General features: G+C 38.0%; 1 protein-coding gene and 1 long non-coding RNA gene across 2 annotated transcripts in view; one reads left to right on the forward strand and one right to left on the reverse strand.

The window, feature by feature from the left end:
* The window catches only part of LRRC2 (leucine rich repeat containing 2), a 63,418-nt gene that overhangs the window by 30,456 nt on the left and 8,825 nt on the right, over positions 1-24,137 (reverse strand). The window contains exons 2-3 of the mRNA XM_054003227.1: positions 23,449-23,659; positions 10,279-10,435 (exon numbers count right to left, since the gene is read on the reverse strand). Of these exons, the coding sequence (XP_053859202.1) occupies positions 10,279-10,435; positions 23,449-23,659 (368 nt within the window). The remainder of the gene's footprint in view (positions 1-10,278; positions 10,436-23,448; positions 23,660-24,137) is intronic.
* LOC128821861 (uncharacterized) lies at positions 13,845-15,920 on the forward strand. Its single transcript, XR_008441256.1, has 2 exons — positions 13,845-13,947; positions 14,034-15,920. It is a non-coding gene; the product is annotated as an uncharacterized LOC128821861 (long non-coding RNA).

Below are 24,137 nucleotides of genomic sequence, written 5' to 3' on the forward strand. Positions count from 1 at the left end.
AAGATATCACATGCTAAGTCTCAAAACCGTGAATTTACCACTTCATTGCAGCAAAATAATGACTGAAACAGAAATGCCTTAAAACTAGAGACTCAGAAAATCACAATTTACTTCCTTAACCAACTAATCCCTTGTTAAAGGAGAGCCAATCCCATTGGAATGAAAGAATAACCATTTATTCAATCGCCCTAGAATGTTTTGCCTGTTCTTTCAACACTGGAATGTTGTACTGGTTCTATCTGGAATGGGGTTCTTGCTTCTCATAGCAACTCATATGGTGTTATGTTTTGGATTTATGACCAAACAACGCTAATAACTGAGCAATACTAACACAGCAAAAAATTTTGTTTCTCACTCTGCTGCCCCAGTGAGTCAGCTAGGAGTAGGCAAGAGGCCAAGAGGTGACAGGGCTGACACATTGGATCCAAACTGACCAAAGGAATATGCTATAGCATATAACGTCACATTCAGCAGTAAAAGCTGGAGACAGGAGCAGAATGGGAGTGAGTTTTAAGGACTCTATTGCTTAGAGACTGAATGTGGATCAATTTGTGGTGAGTGAGTGCTTTTGCATAGGTGTGTTTGCTTCTTCTTTTTAAACTGTCTTTATCCTGATGCATGAGTTTTCTCACTTTTGCCTTTCTCTTTCTCTCCCCATCCTGCTGTGGGAAACTGGACTGAGGGGCACTGACCAAGCTGTATGGGGCTTAGCTGCCTGCAAGTGTTAAACCACAACAGATGTTGCTAATTTTTCAGTCACTGAAATTTCCACCTCTCAGTTCCATTAGTAATTGAAGAACTAACTACTAATGGACTACTAAGCAAGGCATCTGGTGTTACAAACATGCTAGTCACTGTCTCATCTAACTCTGTTCAGATGGTTAACTGATGTATTAGAGATGTGGAGCAGAACTATTTATGAAAAAGAAATCACAAAAATATAGCAGCCTTTCTGGGTAGTGTGATGGACTCAAGCACAGCTTCTCTGCCTGGCTTTCACAGCACCTAACATGTATGCCAATGTTCCCAGTATGGTTTGCAGGTATGAGAAAAAAGATAAGTAAAAAATGCATCACATTTTTTCTTGTGATATATAGTCTCTCTAACATGACAGAATGGTACTACAGATTCTACAGTCAATTTAGAGTAATCACTGTAACTAAGATTATGAAAATTACTGGGAAAAGGCATGCGTCATGCAATTGAATTTTATTTCCATAACAAATGCAGGACAACATAGATGAATGGGATGAAGCTTGCCAAGATCTGCCTGCAGGGAACAGTCTCTTGGAATTCTATAGGGGCTATTTTTCACCTCTGGGCTCTTCAGTGGATTAAATTATGCCACCTGACAAGTGAGTAGTAGTCAAGCAATAACATGCCCTCTAGGGCGATAAGACATATGTAAGACTAACCAGGATCTCCTGGATAAAATCCTTGCATGACCACTTAACATAATCTTTTTTTTTTTTTTCAATTCATTTTTTCATTTCTCACATTCTATTTGAAAAGTAGCTTATTTTTTACATCTGCTGCTGTTATGGTATTATAAGAAGTTACTGAGTTTCATAATTTTCTTTATTTGGAAAAATCTTCAGATTGCTAGCCTAAATTTATTTGTAGAAGTTTTATAAACATTCATTCTTTTGTCTGGTTCATCTTTAAATAGATTCTTTTTTCCTTCCCTGATGTTTACTTCTGATGTTTTCATAGGTAACAGACATCTCAGAATACTTCTGATGTTTTCATAGGTAACAGACATCTCAGAATTAATTTTACTAGCCTGAATAAGCCATTTTTTCTAGTCTCTGCTGACAAAATAAAAATTCTCCTCCTTAAATGGTGCTAATAGACTTATTTTGCATCTGTTCTCATCTAAAATTACTGGATAGTCCTCCTGTGACTGTTCAATTTGGAATTTAATTTCTTTTGTTTTTTGCATTTAATGATCTCTGACATGCTGCATGAAAACTGAATACATGATCTTGAGCTCTGCAACTGTGAACTTAATCTCTGTATTTTTTAGAAGCCTATCTGCTCATCAGCCTTACCATATTTCCACCTGTTTTGCAGTGACAGCACACAGACAAACTATGTCAGGAAATTTCAGTAACCCTATTCCTGAAAATTACTAAGTGATAAAGTCAAGACTGATCCTTGAGAAAATCCACAAATTACCTTCTTCATGACCAATACCTTCTCTTTCCAAACAAACACATTTTTGTCTCTGGTTTAACAATTCTTTTGCTCATTTTATAATTGTGGCATCAAAGTCCATTCTGTTAGAATCAAACATTCATTTTCCATAGTTCTCTGTATCAAACACATCATGGAATACCAGGTAAACAAGATCTACTGCTTGAAGCTCAATCATATTTTCAAAAGATAGAAACCAAATTAGTTGGGAGCAATTTGCTTTTCTTTTATAAATTTTTTATTTCAACCTGGTTTCCATTCAGCATCACATCTCTAATGACTCCTTCCTCTAAATAGCAGTTTAAAATTTTTCTAACAATGTAGATAAGGATAGAGTTGGGCTATATGAGCTGTTGAAATGGTAATATAGATTACAGAGTGAAATCTGCTAGGTTGATTCTGTCAGAGAGAGAGGACAAATGTGTGACTATAAAAAACATCCATGAAAACTAAAGATTCTCAAATCCTGTGTCTTGACCGAAGGAGCACAAAATTGTGGAGGGATGAATCCCAAAATATTCTTCAAATGCCACAGACACTGTAATTTGGAGGAGAGGGAATAAGAAGAGTGATAAGGCAGTATGGACTTTCACAACCCTGAAACCTGCATCTAGGGGCTTATTTATGTCTTCTTCGTGCAGAAGTTCTCCACCATCTTTGTTATGGTGCCCAGTAAAATCAGGCCTAATGAGCATGTAATACAGCCATTGACTTTAGGCAGGGAAGGGAGGTGGTGACATCCCTTCCATGACTGCACAAATACAAAATAGGATTTGACTCCCACACATGTGACATGTACATTCATATAATATTCAAGCACAACTTCTGAATTAAAAGTAGTAATAGTAAAATCATTGCTGTACAATACCGCTTTTAACTACGCTTAATATTGCTGAATTTTCCTTCTATAAAATATGTAAATTCTGGAATTAAACAGCTAACATCTCTGTGTTTTCCATGGAAAGGCAGTAAAAGCCAAAATTAAATCCATGGCCTCCCTGAAAGTTTTCCAAGATTTCTTTTTTAGATGGGAGGTCCAGTATCATAGTTGTTGCATTTATTCAAAGCTAAAATTTTTAATGCATTTTTAAAAACCCAAATTGGTAACTAAATACTGTAATTTCTTATAAATAATCCAGCATTCTAATAATGCTAGTACAAATTCACCTTTAACACAAGCCTATATTAGTGGTTCTAACAAGGTGTCAGAGACAAAATACAGATGAGGTTACAGAATGCCTTCATTATCTAAGGATCCTATTCAATGTAAATGTAGATCCACTTGTAAAACACTGGAAAACTTTTTACGTTAATCTGCAAGCATAGAATCATTAAATTATGGAATGGTTTGGGTTGGAAGGGACCTTATAGATCATCTAGTTCCAGCCTCTCTGCCATGGGCAAGGCCACCTTTCACTAGACCAGGGTTCTCAAAGCCCCATCTAGTCTGGTCTTGAACACTTCCAGGGATGGGTCATCCACAGTTTATCTGGGCAACCTCTTTAACTGCCTGATCACCCTCAGAGGAAAGAATATCTAATATCTAAACTAAACCTACCCTCTTTAAATTTGTGGCCATTACACTTTGTTTTGTTACTACATGCCCTTGTAAACAGCTATCCAGCTATTTTTATAGGTCTCTTTCAGGTACTGAAAGGTCACCCCAGAGCCTTCTTTCCTACAGGCTGAACAAGCTCATTTCTTGACCCTGTCTCTCAGCCTGTCATCATAGGAGAGGCCATGCATCCCTCTAATAACCCTTGTGTCTCTCCTATGATATCACTCCCACAGGTCCATGTCTTTCCTGTGCTAGATGCAGGGTTCCAGGTGGGCTCTCACCAGAACAGAGCTGAGGGGCAGAATCCCCTCCCTCCCCTGCTGCCCACACTGCTTTGGATGCAGCTCAGGACACATTTGGCTTTCTGGGCTGGAAGCGCCCATGGCTGGGTCATTCCAGCCTCTCACCCACCAAGCCCTTCTCAGCAGGGCTGCTCTCCATCTGTTCATCCCTCAGCCTGTGCTGATACCAGAGTGTGCCTCAACCCAAGTAGAGCACCTGGTACTTGATGTTGTTAAACCTCATGGGATTCACATGATCCCTTTCACCCTTTCTACTTTCTTCTAAAATGGGCACAACTTTTCCCATCTTTCAGTCACCTGGGACTTTACCTGACTGCCATGACTTTTCCAGTGTCACAGAGTGGTTTCGTGGCTACATCAGGCAATTCCCTCAAGCTTCTGGGATGCATCTCATCAGTTCACATAGATATGTCTATATCCAGGTTCCTCAGGAGGTCATGAGCCTGATCTTTGCTTAGAGTGCAAGTGACTTAACTCCCCCAGTCCCTGCCTTCAGTGCCATCCACTCAGGAAGCATGAGAAGAGAGGCTGCCATTGAAAACTGAATTAAAAATGCCCTCATAAAAACAGTCAACTTGCAATACCGGTGTTTAATACTGTCTCTTCAAAGGGAGGATATAAACAAAATTTTCCTCCATTTCGTACAAGACTAATCTGTTGGAAAAATAACACTGAATACTGAATAAATTACCAAGGTAATAGATGAATTTGCAGTTCCTCGGAATAGGCATTTATGATTCCATTTCTTGGAAACTCATAAAATAGATTTGGAATCTTATTAATAGAAAAAGCTATTTTAGGTATCGAGAAGTCACTTAAAAATCTATTGCTAATAGTTTTCCTTTCTGAGTTCTAGAAAATTGGATTAATTATATGCACAAAGGAAGTTTTATACTGTGCAGTAGAAATGAGACAAAAATTCCCTGTGATTTCTTAATAAAGTATGTCTCAAAAGTAATTATTTTAATCCTAAATATTTGGAAAATCAAAAATGGGAGAGGACATAGTACAAATATTTTATTAACAGCTCTTTGAGAAGTATAATGGATTATCTGTGGAACAAAAAAAATCCAAATATAACCTTACAGTTCCATACCAGCACAAAGGCTTTGGGAACATATGAAACTTCCATCCACTACTTCCTATGTGAATATGAGAATATATTGAATATATTGTTGGATAGGTTCAGTTATAACAATTACTAATGTACTAACTCTACTTTGCATACAGCAATTGCACTGCAGCCGCAGAGTCAAAGCCAAAGCTGTAATCTCACTCAGAACACAAAGAAAATCCCCTGTCTATATCCCATTCATTATTTCTTCTCTGTTGTTCCTAGACAAACCATTTGAAGACAGACAACTCCATTCTGCAGTGGTTTTTTTTTTGGTTTTTTTTTACCATTCTGATTAAAATATTTGCTATTACACAAAAACTATAAAATCAAAAGTATTCTCAGCTGTCTTCTGTTATAAATATGTTCTTGTTCATGTACATATGTGACTATAAAAGTGCGATATGAAATATCTGATAATGGATTCAACTCTTTCTTCTCTCTGATTCAGAGTGGAGCATTATCTTCTAAATCTAGTAAAACAGGAATATGAACTTCAATATTCCAGAAGTCCAGAAACTTCTACTGCAGCAATAATTCTTTTCATTGAAAATAATCTTATCACCTGATGTTCTCTCATACCTTTACCTCTTGTGAGAACCAAAAATTGTCAAAATATGTCTCACTACGTTATCCTCTGCCGGATGATTTGTTGATCTAAAGTTGACTTCAATTCTGTCTGAAGATTAAAGACTCACCAAGATGTATGTCACTGCCAACATCAACTATCTGTCATTGCTCTCAAGTACATTTCAACTGTGATATTTACCTAGTTATTGCTATTTTGTAAGCAGAAGACAAAATGATGAATACTTTAGCACTTAACGTTTCCAGACACCTTACCTTCTGATTTAGCACTCAGTCCTCACTCTTTGCTTAGATAGAGCTCCCAATTCACACCCACATTGATAATTTTCCTTGTGAAAATTTAGTAGATAAGTTGACTTATATATAAATATACTTAAAATATGAACTATTTAATTTAGAAGCAGTATCCAAAAACTTCAAAATATCCAAGACTTTCCATAATATTGTCTTATGAAAACAATTAACATTTTCAATACACATTAATATCCATCTCTATATGCATGTATAATACATGAAATAAAAGCACAGCTATTTGCAAGCATATCCCCTTACATGTAAACAAAGAGAGGATTACAAAAATTAATTCAAAGCTCCTCTGTAATTTATGCCATAACAAAAAGGGCATTTCCACTGCCTTACTAACAGGTGGCCTATCAAGACACAACATTCAGTAACACTGAAAAACATCAGGAAGTTTTGGCAAAAAAAAGTGCTGAACAGTTCAGGTACAGAATCTTGGAGTGGATTTTTGTATTATTTCATTTTAGACTACATCAGTGATTATGCATCATTTTGTGGATAGGCTAGAATTAATACTGCGATGTAGAATTATATATAAGTTACATATATATATATAAAATATGTATATGTGTGTGTATAAGTAGTATCTATGGCTTAGCAAATTTGTTAATTTGCTTATGCGGTGTCTAATGTCCAAATCTATGTTTCCACAGAGGAATGCTTAAATTTGATGAATCTTGAAAAATAAAATTTCTGAAAAGTTCCCAGGTAAGAGGAGGATGGTGAGTGCTTTAACACCACGTCTGAGGGAAACCCTACAATAAAGCATTTTCTAACATTCTCTGGCCCTTCCAGGCAAACATTTGCATTAAAAAAACAGCAACAAAAACATTGGAAGAAATAAATCACAGGTATAAACTAGCAAGATAAATATATCAGAGGGAAAGTGAATAAATGGGAATTACATAAAAGCTACTGATGAGCAGAAATCCCATCATTTTAATGCAATTGAAATAACAGTGGTTGCTACTAGAAACAATGAGACTTTCTTCTTTATTTCCCAAAAAGGTTTGACACAGGCTCTACATTACCTTCTACTAGAACAATCTACTTGTCCCCTGTTTATCAGTAGTGTTCCTCAGGGCTCAGTGTTGGGGCCAGCCCTCTTTAGAGTCTTTATTACAGAATCACAGAATCACTGTGTTGGAAGAGACCTTCAAGATCATTGAGTCCAACCCAGATCATCAAGTCCAACCCAAAGATCATTGAGTTCAACCCAAAGGCACTATTGTTGATCTGGATGTGGAGATCAAGTGTCCCTTAAGTCACTTTGTAAAAACTAAGTTGTGCAGGAAGATTGATCTACTAGAGGGTAGGAAAGATATTCAGAGTCATCTGGACCAGCTAGATCAATGGGCTGAGGACAATTATATGAGGTTCAATAACACAAAGAGCCAGGTCCTGTCCTTGGGTCACAACAGCTCCATACAGCACTACACGCTTGGGAAAAAGGAGCAGGAAAGCTGTCTGGCAGAAAAGGACCTGGGGATACTGGTTGAAAGCCAGTCAAACATGGTCCAACAGTGTGCTCAGGTGGCCAAGAAGGCCAAAGACATCCTGGCCTGTATCAAAAATATTGTGACCAGCAGGACCAGGGAAGTTATTGTCCTGATGTGCTCAGCATTGGTGAGACCACACCTCAAATCCTGTGTTCACTTCTGGGCCTCTGTCCTGGTTTTGTCCAGGACAGAGCTAAACTTTGCAGCAGCCAGAAGGGGGTATTGCTAATACCCAGAGGTTATTCTATACCACCTCACAGAGTTTTTCAGGGGTAGGAGAAGGGGGAACCTCTTCTGGTCAAGTAAGTGAGGGTGGGTGTCACTGCTTTGCTCTGTAACTGACATTCTAGCTGTTTCCAGTAAATTGTTCTTATCTCAACCCATGGTCTTTACATTTTGTACCTCAAATATTCCTCTCCACACAGCTGAAAGGGGAGAAGAGAGTGAGATGGAATGAGTGAGTGCCATGTTGTGTGGAGTGTGCCACGTGGTTTGGAGTGCTTCAGTGTGAATATTGAATTGGGGAATACCCAATTTCTAATCCACAACAGCCCCAGACACTGTGGTGATGCAGTGTCAAGAGAAGGGTAACAGAGCTGGGGAACACAAATTTTATGAGGAGCAACTGAGGGAGCTGGTATTGTTGATCCTGGAGAAAAGGAAGGCAACCTTATCACTCTCTACAACTGCTTGAAAAGGAGGGTATAGCAAGACGAGGGTCAGTCTCTTCTCCCACATGAAAAGTAGGAGAAGTGAAAGGATGAGAGGAAATTACCTCAAGCTGCACAAGAGGAGGTCTAGATTGGATACTAGAGAAAAAATTCTTCACTGAAAGGTTGGCCAGGCATTGGAACAGGCCACCCAAATAACAGGCAAAATTACCATCCTCGAAAATGCTAAAAAAAAATGTGTGCATGTGCTACTTAGGGACATGGTTTAGAGATGAACACAGTGGTTCACAGTGGTTTATGGTTGGCCTCAATGATCTTAGAGGCCATTTCCAATCTTAACAATTCTGTGACTGAGATCTGTGTTTGTGGCCTTATTGTGGAAACAGATTTTAATAGCACTAGTGATGTTTTTTTTCCTTAAGGATCATTTTCATTAACAGTGCATAACATTATGAGAATAAAGAAAACCTTTTCCTGCCTCTACCTGCCTCAATTGTTAAGCAACAACCCCTTAAAACCCTCTGTTAATGGTTTAGGGTAGCCTCTGGCAGGAAATTAGCAGCCTCTCCCCTTTCTTCCATGCTATTTCCACTTTCTTCCAAACTACATCTTTTAAGGTGTTTGTCCATTAAACTCACTGACCTATCTGAGTTCTGCAGTCAAAGGGCTGATAAAACAGTGTTCATTTTATGTCCATTATTTCCTGCTTGTGTCTTGTTTATGATCTGTTAGTGCGTTTAGATGCCAGACTGAAACTATAAAATAGATCTCGATGTCCATGTAAAATTTTCTTTCTAAAATATAGTGCTAGTAAATAAACCAAAAGCATGAGTGTTACTTGACTAATACAGTAGTAAAAGAGTAGAAGCTTCTAACTCAGATTTCTGTGTTTCAGGATGCTCTCCCTCTTCCTGTTTTTCTTAGTTAAAATTTTGATATCAAGGGAAGTGGAAGTTTTAGTCTTTAAGCTGTTATCTCTTAGTGTACATAAGGAATGGCACTCATGGGAAAAGCTTAGAGCTACTGTATTTAAAATCAAAGGCTGAGGTATTAGTATACCTGGGTGTATGAGCAAGACACTGGCAAGCCCACAATGGGTCCAGTTTCTTCAGCTCTCAAACATGCTGCCTGTTACAGCTATATTTTTTCCTTGTAAGAGCAGTAAATCCCTCTCAATACCAATAAAATCTGTCAAACAAGCTTTTCTATTGTAAGACCTAAAACCATAGGAGAGGTAGAGTGTTAAAATTATAGTTATGTAGCTTAAAATGGCAAGTGCCAAAGTATTTAAGCATTGAGAATTTGTTTCTTTAAAACTTATAACATCAGGTTGAGTAGATTTAGATTAGATATCACAAAGAAATTCTTCACTCTAAAGGTGTTGAGGCACTGGAACAGGCTGCCCAGAAAAGTGGTGGAAGCACCATCCCTGGAAACATTCAAGGCTGGGTTAAAGAGGCTCTGACCAACCTGGTCTAATGAGAGGTGTCCCTGCCCACAGCAGAGGGGTTGGAACTAGAAGACCTTTAAGGTCCCTTCCAATTCAAATTTCTCTATTAATCCGTTACTCTATGATATATCTCTTTAATAAATTAAGATCATTACTGAGTATCTTAAAAAAAAATTTAAATGCATATTTTTTGCAGAGTTGTATTTTTTGTTCCTTTTCCCCTGCAATCTTATGTTTCAATTCATCTTGTTTGAGGCTTAAAATTCTGTAATATTTCTATTTTTCTTAATCTGTAAGGAATATGAAACACCACCTGTTCCCAGAAACAACTCTCCATCTACTTGAATACAAGCAATAACTGCCTTATAATCAGATAACAAAAGTGTGCTAACTTTTTCCCATACTATATCCATGGTTCTCAATACAATTTGGCAAGTATAATTAAAGCCAGAGAGATATAAAAATGTAGTGGGGACTGTTCAGTGTAAACAAGGAAAACAATTATCAGTAAATTAACAAGAATATCCATGGATGCTCATTTCCCTGCAATAGAGTTAAATCGTATGAGTATAAATATCTGAATATCTTGGACCAACTCACCAATCTCTGCTGGAAGATGGTTGATTTGATTTTTTGACAATTCCAGTACTCTCAGATCTTGAAACAGTGCAAGGTAGGCTGGAATGGTTTGTATTAATGTATTGTACACATGCCATTCTTTCAGATAGATCTGTTCTTTCAGAGAATCAGGGAGTTCCTGTAAATGAAATAAGAACAGGTAAATAGAAAGCATGAACTTGGAATTTTGTTATTCTGTTTCCAAACAGGAAGAAAAATGTACTTTGCCTTAATTATCTTGATGTAGAATAGTAGTTTGATAAAGCCTTACAGAAGCTGTTTGCTTTTGAGGAGCACTGCAGCTGTCTTCATCACATATTCATTTTTTTAGCACCTAATGAAATTATTAGCTCTAAAACAGAAACCTATCTGAAAAACTCAATCTGTTTGGTGTCTCACACATTTCCTTCTTCCAGATGGAAGATTTCTTTAAAACACATTTCAGTGCTTTAATTCACACATCAAGATGTAGTAAAACGCAGCACAGAACAGAAGAGTGCGTAGAGAATATCTAAATAGGGTTTACTAAAAAAAAAGAGGTGTCATTTTGTTCTGAATGCCTGCCAATGTTTCAAAACTTGTTTTCCAAGAGGGAACAGAAACCATTTCAGATACTATACACATATATCAGCTGGTTTAAATTCCTAAGATGTTGCAGCGATGTTCAAAAAATTTTAGAAGATTTCCTTATAAATAATAAAATTTATTTTAAAATTATAAAACAAAATTGAATTTTAAATCAGACCACATTTGCAAGTAATTTTTGATTTAGTCATGCAGAATCCTTTGCTTTCAAAATTCAAAATAACTTTGAAATTTCCTGTAATTTCTGAGTTATTTTCAGGTTATTCTATTTTAAAAAATCTTCAGTAAATGATGAAACTTAAATTTATAAAGCTTTCCATATTTACAAAATTTCTTTAATTAATTGGTATTCACTTCAGATGTACATGTCTTTGTTTGAATTATGTCACCAAATCCTTTGAACTTGAAACAGACAAAAATCAATTCCAAAAGTTGAAGGTCAGATCATTTAAACTCCACTTTCTTAAGCATCGCATAATTAACCAGTCTGTCCTAGGTTTTATAACACTGTACACTGGTAACGTGGAATAAAGAATCTGGAAGAGGTTCTTCCACTAACATTGCTCTGTAAGAAGAGATGTGAGAATTTCAGCCTTTGACTATTTTATAATTTTCAGATTTGTTTTCTGTGCATGAAAAATATGACACAGTAAGAATTACTGGTCTTTATAAAAAGAATATTGCCCTCTTCTTTTTTTTTCCCTAGATTTCATACATCCCCCAAGACATTTGTAGGAATGATGCATTTGAATTTTTTTTATTAATGCTGAACTTCTGGATTAGCAATAGTGCTACTTAACTCTTAGTTAAATTAAAACATCTAATTGTAATTGTAGACATACTGGACTTGATCAGAAGCCATTTTTTTGTTGTTATTGCTACTCACTTCAGTTAATTTCAAATTTACACATGCAGACATAAAATCTATGTTTTATTTTTCTGCCTTGCGACCTTCCCTTTCATATTTGATACAGATAATTTCATTTCTTACTTCACTTTCCGATTAGGTGTGTGTGTGTATTGCATTGTGATCCATCTATATTTGTCAGTTTATGACAATTAAAAAATAAAATTCCTCAAACGCCTCAGGGCTGGTAGCAAGAAATCTCTCCAACTTTGTGGAATTAGTTACTATTCCTCATCTTCAGTGCTGCACATTCTTTTCAGCAAAATAAAATAACAGAGGACAACAGCAAATGCAATTAGTATTCTCTTTCCTATCTTTAAAGAATGGAAAATCAGCACAGAGGGGATAGTATTTAGCTGGAGTGTTATAGATATCTCTGTAGGGAAGAATCATGATTCAGAGAGAGAGATGAATAATCAAATTGGAGGGGAAAAGATGTCTATATTAACACCCACTATTTTCCACTCTATTTCTCCACAGTGCAGGTCAGTCTCTGCTTTTCTATTGACCTAATGGTTTTTTGCACTTTATTGCCACAACATACCATCTCCAGCTCATTGGTGGCAAATACAACCCTTTCTCCTCTGAAGCCAACAGCTATGCTCTTCTCCCACACTGAGGGGAAAAGAAAAAAATTCTCCTTGATACATTGAAAACAATGCAGCACACAAGGCTCTCTACCATATCAAACTCATTCACCATTTTAGAAAGAATAAGCCAAAATACAATAAATATTTGTTTATTATTAATGTATAATTTTTTTTTTAATCTTTATGTCTGCGTTGACTTGTTTAGAGCACCAAGATATTCCTGCGCAGCAACAAAAATACATTTAGACACGACTACAAAAGAATGGAAGTAGATTCCATTTTTCTACCAACTGCCAGCTTGCTTTCCTTTCTTGTGAGTATTTCTTTATATCATATAATGCAAGAATGCAAATAGTTTGCTACTATGTGCTTTTTCAATATTTTTCATTTTAAAATGCATTTATGTTTGTGTCTCTGAAACATAAATTGATGTGATATTTTGCTTCATTACAAACTAGATGGGAAACTTCCACAAGCTTTATGTTTGCTTTACTCCCTGATTCTCTTGTGTTCTTTTGTAATCTTCTGCTGCCATGCTAAAGCTGGCAGCCTGCTGATAAATTGCTGCTTGAAGACTGACACTTGGAGGATAGTCAGTCTTTTGCCTTTTACAGCAAAACAATGCCTCAAACTTGTTTGATTTTTGGGAGAGAAAAAAGTTTTAAAAGGAAATAAATAACAAACATACAACCATTGCTGATTATAATATCTCTAATTAGGAAAGAATTCACCTGCTAGACCTGAGCCTGAACTAAAACTGTGATCAAAGCTTAAAGAAGTTTAAGTTTGGTTTATTTTCCAGCTCTATACTTTTATCTGTAATGAGCCAAAATAAAATTTTGGATCCAAATCTCCCACTTGCCTAAAAAAATTTGAACCTAGTTCCAGGCACTCCCTGCTGCAGGTCCCCAGCACAACACTGGCACTGTCCCCGTGTGTCCCCTGTTGTCCCAAAACAAGTGTGTGTTTTCTTTGTCCCAGTGTGTAAAAGGCCAATCCACACAAGCATTCTTTTATTAATTTACAGTTTTGCACAGAAAGGGTTGCTGGGTGGCAAGCCCTAAACCTAAACAGGGCAATTCAACATGTAGTTCATCCTTCTGACATCTGGACATCACTCCCCAACCACTGGCTGCCCAGGGTGATGGCACCCCAAGCAGCTGACAGACAGGGCTGAGCTCAGCAGGGCCACAAGCACTGGGGCTATGTGGGAGGGGATGGTTTAGGTCAGCTGGAACCTCTGTGTGGAGAGTGCAAGGTCTGCCTTATGCCATGCATTGCTGCTTCCAGCTGGGTCCCCCCAGTCCCACACAGCTCTGCACATCCCACTGAGCTGTTATAAGGACGCTGGGGTATGGCCCATTGCCACAACAGCACATTCCAGGGCCCTTTGTGATGCAGAGGTCTCATGATGCCTAGAGACCACTGTTACACAGGGCCACACTCTGGCCCTGAGGTTACTTAAAGAGCACCAAGACCTGGAGTGCCCAATTGCAGGAGAACACTTCCCTCAGGAGGTAGCATCTTTCCTGGATGCCTCAGTGGCAGAGGCTACCAAAGAGGCAGAGGGTGAAGGACTGGGGGATGGGACCACCAACTCCTTTTCCTCCTCGACTTCCTCTTCCTCCTCTTCATCTTTCTCCTCCTGCCCATAGGTGGAGCAGATGCAGCCATATGTGGAGCCTTCCCATTCTGAGGAGGCTGTAATCTGAAATTACTGGTACAGCCATAGGCAGCACTGCAGGCAGAGGATCACTGTACGCCTCTCACCACTGAAGCTCAAGAAATGTCCAAGGCAGCAGCTTCTGATGGCATCAAGCAGGTGACAGCAGCAATGGCAGAGAGCCAGGGAGCTGCTGCACACAGCCCCTGCTGCCCACCCCCAGCTCCTCACCAAGCCCTCTGGAAGCCCACACCCTCGGTGGGCAATGGTCAGGGGCAGCAGCAGGGGCAGGTCTGGAAGTACCAGAGACCAAAAAGGTCTTGGTAGAGGAGAGGGAATGCTTGAAACTCTATGACTTCCAACACCTGTTTCAAGTGGAACACAATGAAAACCAAAGTTGGAGTGCTAGAAAAGAGAAGCTTCCCCCATCCCTCACACATCAGGCATGGTCAGAGTACTGGGGTTTTAAAAATGGAGTATCCCACCTCAGTAGCCAGCTCTAAGCAGTAGAGAAATGGGCCCAATTTGGATCCTGTTTTATGAGCCCCCCTGGATGGCTGAAATGATGGGTATGAGGATGACAGCACCATCCAGAGCAGCAGACAGAGAGAGACAGGAATCTGCAATTCACAGGCCCTGCTGGTCAAGCAAAGGCCTTAGCTAAGAGGGCGAAATACTTGGAAGATAACAGAGACCATGAGCTGTCCCAAGAAGCGGACAGAACAGACAAAAATTGGAATACTGAGGAAGAGAGTCTTTCCATGCTCCTTCCACATGAGGCAAAGGAAGAGCACTGGGACAGTCAACTACACACACCCACAAGGCACCAAATTGGATCTGCCAAGGTGGGTCCATTACAGGCCTTCTTATGACCTGGATCTGCTGTCTGGCTTGGACAAAGACATGGATTGAGAAGAAGAATGTTTTTCAACCTTGAAAGCGATGACATGTGGGATATGAGGGAAAGAATCCCTTCCAAAGAAAACACTTTCTGGGAGGAAGAGTTGGTGGCATGAAAGAGGAAGTCAATTGAGCATATCCTACACACGTCTGCACCTACAGCTATCCCCACGCAACAGGCCTCTCTTTTCAGAAGGACACTTGGTGCTCTGTGCAAGTTGTTCCTGCATCACAGGACAGCCAGAGCTATAGCATCCTCCTCCCAGCTTCAGGTGGATCTCTGGAGATGGCAGCTGGCCCTAAGCCTGTGCAGAATCCCTGCAAAATCCCAGAAGGTAAGGGGCTAATGTGTATGTCTCAAACAGCAATACACAGATGGATAGCTGAGGATCCAGCCAAGTATTTTGGCAATAAAAGACAAGAATTGTTGATAATAACCAAGGATTTTTGGTAATAACATGCCATGGGAAAGAACAGGATGTGGCTGGAGAAGGCAGCCATGCAGTAGGCTGTGCTGGCCCAGGTAGTGCAGTGCTTTTCCTGGACAAACATGCTTGTTGTACCTTCCAGAGATAAGCACAATGCAGTAGCACCTAAGCACACGAACAAGGCCAAGATGCAGCATTTGACCGTAGTGGGATATTAAGGCCACCCAAAACCCCCAAAGGCTTCCAAGAAATGTATTTCCAGAAACATCTGAAAGAATGCACTGTTCATGATGACAAATTTGCACAGCAAGTGAGACACCTGCCTTCAGGCAGGAAAACCTCTCTATAAAAAGTGCCTCCAGTCAAGTTCAGGGGGAATTTCCCATGTGATATTAGAGTTGTGGAAAAAGGAGATAATTGTTTCCTCCTTGTTTCCTCCTAGTTATTCTCCTTGAACCTATTCTGTTTGGCCAGTAAAAAAGCCAAACAGAAAATGGGGATTGACCATGGATTATGGAAAATTAAATGCTAATACTGCACCTTTAACAGCAGTAGTGCCTAATATTGCTGAGTTAATTGCCATAATACAGGAAGCTCATCCAAGTTTAGCTACCACCAATGTGAAAGATATGTACTTTATGGTTTCATTTCAGGAGAGCCATTGGAATTGTTTTGCTTTCACATGAAAGGAGATGCAATACACTTTCACCAAATACTGCAGGGAGACTAGGACTCCTCCATGCTAGCACATTTTGCCCTAGCCCAAAAATTATCTACAGTTCTAGTAGATAAGGGGATAATAATATACCGACAATGTATTGATTAGGGGTCCAGACACACATAAAGTGGGAAATATTCAAAATTGTATTATTGGGCACCTTGAAGATGTAGGGTTAAAGATCCCAAAGGATAAAATTCAGTGCCCTGCTTCAGAGAAAAAAAATCTTGGGAAGGGCAGTTCTATTTGTGTCCCTGTTGAGATGTTAACGTAAGTGTAGCAAGTAACTGTGCCACAAATAAAAAAGGAGCAAGGCTACCTAAGAAGCTCTGCCCATAGCCTGTCATCTCTGCACTTCTATCCCAATATGGTACCCTTTGACAAAGCACTGAGGGATGTTACCACTCCCAAGCACATACTCCACAGGCCTAATCTGGGACTTTTTCACCCTGTGGTTTGACTTTGGGCCCAGTTCCTGGAAATCAAGATGCACTGAATGAACTCATATCAAACAGGCAGTATTTGAGCAATCCCTCACAACCACTGCCTGTTAAAGACTATTTTGCATCCATATATGTTTAGTGTCCCTAAATATATTTGATGGACTATAATGACACCTGGATTTGCAAGATGAGGAACTGTCTTGTACCATTTGGATTAGCTTTGAAATTTAAGATACACCTTATATAGTTATCAGACCACATCAAGGACAATAGAAAACATAACATGGCAAATGTATACATCGAGCAATTGGACAAAGTGCACCTCTGGAGAACTGAAATTGCAAGTCCAACAAGTATCAAAAAAGGCTTTACAAGTCTGATTGCTTAAAGAACAATATGTATGTGGAATGTTAAATTTACCCAACACAGAATGTTGTATTCATTATGCCTCCACTTCCATTAAGGAAGTGTGAGCTAAGATGAAAGAAATAACTGGCTAAACTGCAGAATTGTTTCAATCCATGAAGCCAAACGACTGGTTTAATGGCTGGAGCCCCATGTAGACATCATGGTTGATGTCTACACTCTGATCATTAGAACTCCTTAGGGTGGGGCTCATGGTTACTGCAGTTCGGAATGATGTTGTTAACTGGATTCATTTTCTAAAGCATTGGAATGGTAATTGTTTCATACATGATTTATTGCATTGTCTCTTCAGCTTCATCCTTATTTTCTCCCTCTGTATGATATGTTCACATCAGCACCATGGATGAAGACATGATCAAAGACTACGACTATTGATCAAAATTTAAGTAAGGCAAGGCTTAATAACATTTGCAGCATATATTTTAAACAAGCACTCACTGGTAACTATCTTCTGCTTGAACTATCTCCTCTATCTCTTTATGTCTTTCTGCCTCCTCCCCCCCCTCAGCCTTTTTTCCCCATACTTTTAATAAAGTTGGCACACAAAGTAAAATTGGTGTTCTTCTACCAGTATTTGGTCTAATTTGCACCTTCATTTGGGCAGAGAAATTTAATATCAAATTGCAACAGTAATTTACTGATAAAACTCTGTGAGCTTTTTTGGACCCTCTGACTTTTGTCATTCCTTTCAACCATGAGCATTTACAAATCTGTGGTGGGACATCACAGTCCCAAGGGAGGAGCATGAGGGCTTTTTGTGGACATGTCAATCAAACAGGATGATTTGCCAACCTTGCTCACTTGTGCCTGTTGCTTCATGAGAGAAAGAGGAGGGAAAGCCTATGCCGACAGGCAGAGCAGGAGAGCCCCCATGCTCCTCTTCTATGGGCCAAGCTGAGACCCTGCCCTTACTCTCTCCCATGCCTCTTGCACTCCAGCTCCTGACTGGCTGGAGCCCAGAAGCAAAGAGGGATTGCATCCCGGCAATGCCACCAGGCTATACATTCTCCAGGCATTTTGGGTCACTGGTTAGTTGGTGGACCTGGCAGTGTTAGGTTAATGGCTGGAATCAATAAACTTAGATGTCTTTTCAAACCTTACTGATTCTATGATTCAATGAAATATAGTATGTAGTGGGACCACCTTTAATACTTTTAATAATAAATGTGGTCATGACTGAGTCAGGAATGTCATTTTTTTTTTTTCCCCAGGGGGAAATCTCCAGGGAAATCTCTGGAACTTACATACATGCAAGAGAAATTTTTCCCTGTCCATTCAATGCAGAAATGCTTTTTGACCCTTTGTAGGAAATAAATACATCAGTGTGAGAAAAAGTTGGGAATAACAAATGGAAATTTTCTGTCCTCAGTGAAAATACATATTATATTAGACAATAAAATTGTGAGAATAAATACAAAAATAGTAATTTGCTGCCTTGTTTTGTGAGGAAATTAAATGCAAGAAAATAATTATTTATGAGTAATTAATTTTATCACCACTTACTTACTTGCACATCTGACATTAACGTGTTTTAAAGTAGGTATGCATCCAAATCCTCTACTTAGGAAAAGCAGCATAGCCAAGAGCAGTCCTATTCTGTATTTGAGAAGCATCATCAGCTTCCCTCTGCCAATATTGATAACATAACATTTAAAAATTTGTTTATCCTGAATGTTTTGTGAAAAATATATAAAATTCACTGATTCACTAGAGAATAAACATTCATTAATTAGCAGCAGAAAGTAAACACTCAGAGGGGAAAAAGTGTTAAAGTGATTTAATTTAAAAATTCATATGAATATTCATGGCATTATTCTGCCTCAGTTTCTAGTTCTAATGGTGTTGTTTCTCTGAAGAACTAATTTAATTGAGTAGACACATGTTTATGTGTACAGAGGTTCTCAAGTGTTGCCACAATTGTGCTTTTTTTCCCTAGACATTCAATTCAAACACAAAATTCAAAGGTCCATAATACATATATATATATGTGTGTGTATATATATATATGTGTATATATATGCATATATTTCACAGTGTGTTTGCCTGTAAAACTCCCAAAAAATATTTTTTTTTTTTTTTATTTTTCTGAAACATACCTTGGAATCCTGAAATTACTTGTGGCACAACACACCATTCTCATGCTTTCAAAGTCCCAAGTGTTTTGCAAACACAGGAAGATTTAAGAGACTCACTGCTGGGGCAATATAACTGGATTCTGCCCTTTTTTATTAAAAGAGAAAAAGAAAAGAAAACCCATCCAATTTCATTCACAATATCAGATTGCGATTCTGTGATGATGAGACCAGACCATTTTTTACAGTATGTTCTTTTCTTTCTTAACTACAAACACTGATTCATTACTGTCCCCAGCTGGCAGAAATGCACATCCATGGAAGGCAGTCACTTGAGTCACAGAACCACAAAATCACAGAATTAATTAGCTTGGGAAAGACCTTTGAGCCCATTGAGTCCAGGCTATGACCTAACACCACCTTGTCAAACCATGGTACCAAGTGCCACATCCACTCTTTTCTTAAACACCTTCAGAGGCAGTGATTTCACAAATTCCCTGGGCAACCCATTCCAATGCCCAATCACTCTTTCTGTGAAGAACGTTTCCCAGTGTCCACCCTAAAATATTTGTCCGGTATGTAAAAGGGAGACAAGGACCCCTGAACCTTAAGGTTGTTATCAAACAGCCCCAGCCAGATGGAGCTTTGACAGATAAAGGTAAGACTATGTCATAAATGTAGTTATCAACCACTGCCCATAGGCTGAAGCTAACTACATGGACAGGCATGGTTAAACCACAACCCAAGTTACAAAATGTCTTTCAGATTCAGAGGGACTTGAATAAGGATCTGCATAAAGAGAAAACTATTTTTTTCAGAATTCATATACTGTTAAATTAAGTTCAAGTCTCTTTAGCTACTACTTTGTGCCTACTTGTCTAACCTAGTATTTTTTGTGTGAGCATTTTACTTTCATGTGAGCTACACAGAACACTGTAGTGTGCCATTCACTGTTGCAACCTAACATTTTCTCCTTTTGTTTTTCTGGAATCAAAATAGTTTTCATTTCTGTACTTATCCCTTTCAAGGAAAGCCCAGTGCTAGCTGTATCATGTTTAAGACTCTTATTCCTGCTTCTAAGAAAACCTGATTTGTATTTGATTCTTCTTATTTCCAGATCTCACTGTCACTCTAGTTTTGTTAAAAGCGCAAGCTGCACTGCTCCCTTATCTACTTTAACACTGTGACATAATTCCTTGGCTATAAATCCATAAATCACTCACTCTATTAATTTTCTTCACAGAAATATGTGCCTTTAAGGAGGCCCGTAGTTGTGAACACTAAAAGGAGAAATATACCAGAAAGTGTTAAAGCTAATTATTACAAAATTATTACCCTTTTTCCCTTACTATTTTGTTGCTGTCAAAGAGCTTTATCTTTTCTCAGACGTGTTAAAATAAATACTTTACAAGGAACAGTGGCTCTCCACCTAATGAAAATACATTATCATATCAATGATATTTGACAGGTGGGGAAAAAAGTGGCATGAAGTCTCAAAGGAAGGAATTCCTAATAGTAATTCAAAAGATGGCATCTGCTCTGATTTTCACCTTTACTAAGATTCTCAGAAGAGGGTCTGACATTATTTTCAAAAAGGCACGATCCAGATTATTTTCAAAATATTTACCCAAGTTATCCCAAACTCTTGTGACTGGGTGAATATTGTTAGGTATCCACAAGTACTCTGGCTATGTAGGGTATGCTCAGAGATAAGGAGAGACCATGTTCTCCCGGTGCCTTATAGCCTCATGGCGCTTCTGCTGAAGCATGACCAAAGGCAATGACTACATCCCTCAACTGCTAGGTTAATAGTTTGTCTGAATGAACTTAAGGGTCTTCTCCAGCCTAAGCAATTCTGTGATTCCATCATACAGTGTTTTACAAATCCCTTTTTTAAGCTCCTACTCAACAATGCAGAATCAGTAAGCCAGATGCCATATGAATATGGAGCACAAAGCAGCTTTCTAACCAGGCTACATTTTTACCATCTAGACACCCTGAGCACTCTGACATTGACACCTATGAAAAGGATGTGTTAAAGCCACATCCCTTTGCTGGGGATTACTCCTCTGTGTGACTTAGCTTCCCAGCATCCATAAAAAGAAATGGTATAGCTCAGAAGCAAGCCTTGTTCTCAAAATTAAACCTCTAAGTCACACCAACAACCTGCTCAGATTTAGCTATCAACTGTCTAGAGGATATATTACTGCTTCATAGATGAGAGAAAAGGGGAAACATAATAGAAATACTTATCAGCTAAAAGGAAGATAGAAGATTCAGCAGCTCGTCCCCAAATGGATACTTTACAGGACTGTGCTATTTGCTGCTGCCAATGGTAAGTGGCCAGTCAACAGCAAATCCAGCTTGTTATGTGCCCATAAATCTGCACAAGTAATCCCAACTCTGACTTCTCCGAGTCCCTGAGTGCTTAATCACCAAAACTTTCAACTCATAGGTGTATTTGTGTGCAAAACACATAAAAAAAAAAAACCTAAACCACAACTGACACCACAGCTCCCAGCTACATAACATACACACTTCTCTGAGAAAACGGTCATATGTCCACAGATTTTGTTCATGTGCAGATTGCCAGACTGTGCAGCATTGTTTTTATAGTCTGAAAATTCATTTTGCTTAAATGTGAATACCTTCTTTTTGTGAGAAAGTAACAGGAGAAAAGACTATAGCATCTGATTCTGTCTTTGGTTCAGAAGCAACAGTTCAGATTTTAAAGAGCAAAATAAGTGGTATGATTTATATAAGGGACAAAAACTTTAAATTTTTTTTGCAGTAAGTGGATATACACTTCTTTTGGAATTTTGTCAAGTGAGTTTTCACAATTTTAAAATAATTGTCAGCTGTTAGAAAGTGATGTTTCAATTTTAAAGGAATACTGATCTAAATAAATCAGCTGTGATTGTATTTTTGTCTGCAGACATCTGAACTACACCAGTTTGTTGTTGAAACAGGAAACCCCCTTTAGCTAGACTAGAGCTGGACAATGAGACTTGATGGCTGTTTGATATGAACACATTGAGCATCTGATAAGAAGATATCAAAACCCATGGTGGTTAGGAATGTACTGCTCAAGGTGGCATAATATAACAGTACATAACAGTACTCCAATTTCTCTTAAATTGGATTTTTCAGAACATCAAATTAAAATTAAATATTCTGGAAAACAGAACAAAACAGGTGTGTTTGATTTTGCCTCCTAATGTAAAGCTTAGCTTATGGTGACAAAGCAAAATTTTAATGGTTTGGCAAAAGGAAATAAGCAACAGAAAAGTTTAATTATGCAACTTTCTACACCCTGATGCATTAAGGATATTTGCAGGTGCTACTATATCAGTATCTAAGGAGCTGTAATCTCTGTGTCTTTTTTTTTTTTTTTTCCCTAAAGTACCTCTAAGGTTTACAATACCCAAAAGAATGTAGTATTTGACTACACATCTTAAATATCACTTTCAAAATCCCAAGTTCTTGAAAGAAGAGATATGATAGCTCCCCAAAAACCAGTCCTACCAGATGAATGATTGGTATCAGTTGAAGAGTCTCCTTAGTAGAGTTGAATGGGAACCAGAGTTTTCTATAGACCAGAAATTTCAAATATTGTATGTCTATTCAGAAGAAAATTAAAGCAAGAAAGAAAAATGAAAACTGAAAAAGAAAACACCATCAGATTCAAGATCAAATATAGGATAAAGTTACACTTCAGGTCAATCAAAACATAATTCTAGTTTTTTTTATCAATGTTTTGACATATTTTTTGAATGACAATGCTACATGAAATTCAAAATTTTAATTTCACATTATCATTAATAAAGTAATGTTTCTCCAAATACATTTCCATCAAAGCTTTTACAACTCCAGAAATCTTCAGACTATCTCTAACCCACCACTTGCTCAATTTCAAGCCAACACTAATTCACATCTTACCTGCAAGCTGCTATTTCAAAACAAACACATCTGCAAGTCAAATGTGCTTTTTTTCAGTAAGACCCTTGTGGATTGATGCTAATATTAGTTTTAAACTGAGCAGAGCTTGAGAAAGTCTTATCACACCATTACAGCAATAATACAGATCTCTGATTAGTAGAAGACAGCAATAAGCCAAAAAACATTTGCTTCTCTCTTCATGCTCTGGGGAATATTAAAGAAAAAGACATTGTTGCAATATTATTGCCCATACCAAAACTTTTGAGAGGGATGAATTACATGTATCAACAGGGAATTTAAAATACTCATACCTGAAAACTAAACCACTAGTTCAGGCTGAGGTAGAAAATACTTTAGTCACTTCTAACACTGTGCAAAAGCATCAATTTCATATGCACTTGCCATAAAAAGAGTGAGATTAAAAGATACGGTCCAAGACACCCAAACTCTTCAACAGAAACATATTTTCCATTAGATTTACCGTCCACTGCTCTCCAGAAAGCTGAAAAATAAACTTGTCTTGTTCTTTATTTACTCCATCTGATAAGGCATGACTCTTCTTGAGCTGAGGATTCTTCCCATGGGTGACCAGGTTCTTCTCACTGATGTCTACAAAGCCATTCTTGAGGTATTTTGATTGAGGAATACCTTTCTTACGGCACTCTAGTATCAAATTCCATTCCTGTTTTATCCTGAAATAGTGCCAAAAATGCTTATGTGAAAAAAATATGGCAAGTAAGTTCTAAAGCTTATTCTGTGTTTGCAGAAGTACTTAATAAAATATAATTATTCATCTAAGCTATTGGCTATTTTTTAATATGCATATTAAGAAAATGTGCATTTCCTGGAGTTACACTAAGATTTTCTAGACATACGTATAGGTTTCAAGTGATCAGAATTTCATTCACTGACTATAAAACACTGAGACCTAAAGAATAACCAAAATGTGGAGACTGTGGAACAAACTGTTACAAAAGTGGGAAAGTGGAACAAACTGTTACAAAAAAGAGCAAAAATTATACCCTTTATTTTGATAGGATAGGAAATATGTTCTTACAGAACAAATTACATGCATAAACAAAATCAAGTACCTGGTGATATAGGAAAATGTTTTCTTTGGGAAGAAAAAAAAGGTAAAAAGTACCTTTTCTCCCTGCACTTTCTTGATCA

This window comes from Vidua macroura, chromosome Z (genome assembly GCF_024509145.1).
Source record: "Vidua macroura isolate BioBank_ID:100142 chromosome Z, ASM2450914v1, whole genome shotgun sequence".
NCBI classification, from domain to species: domain Eukaryota; kingdom Metazoa; phylum Chordata; class Aves; order Passeriformes; family Viduidae; genus Vidua; species Vidua macroura.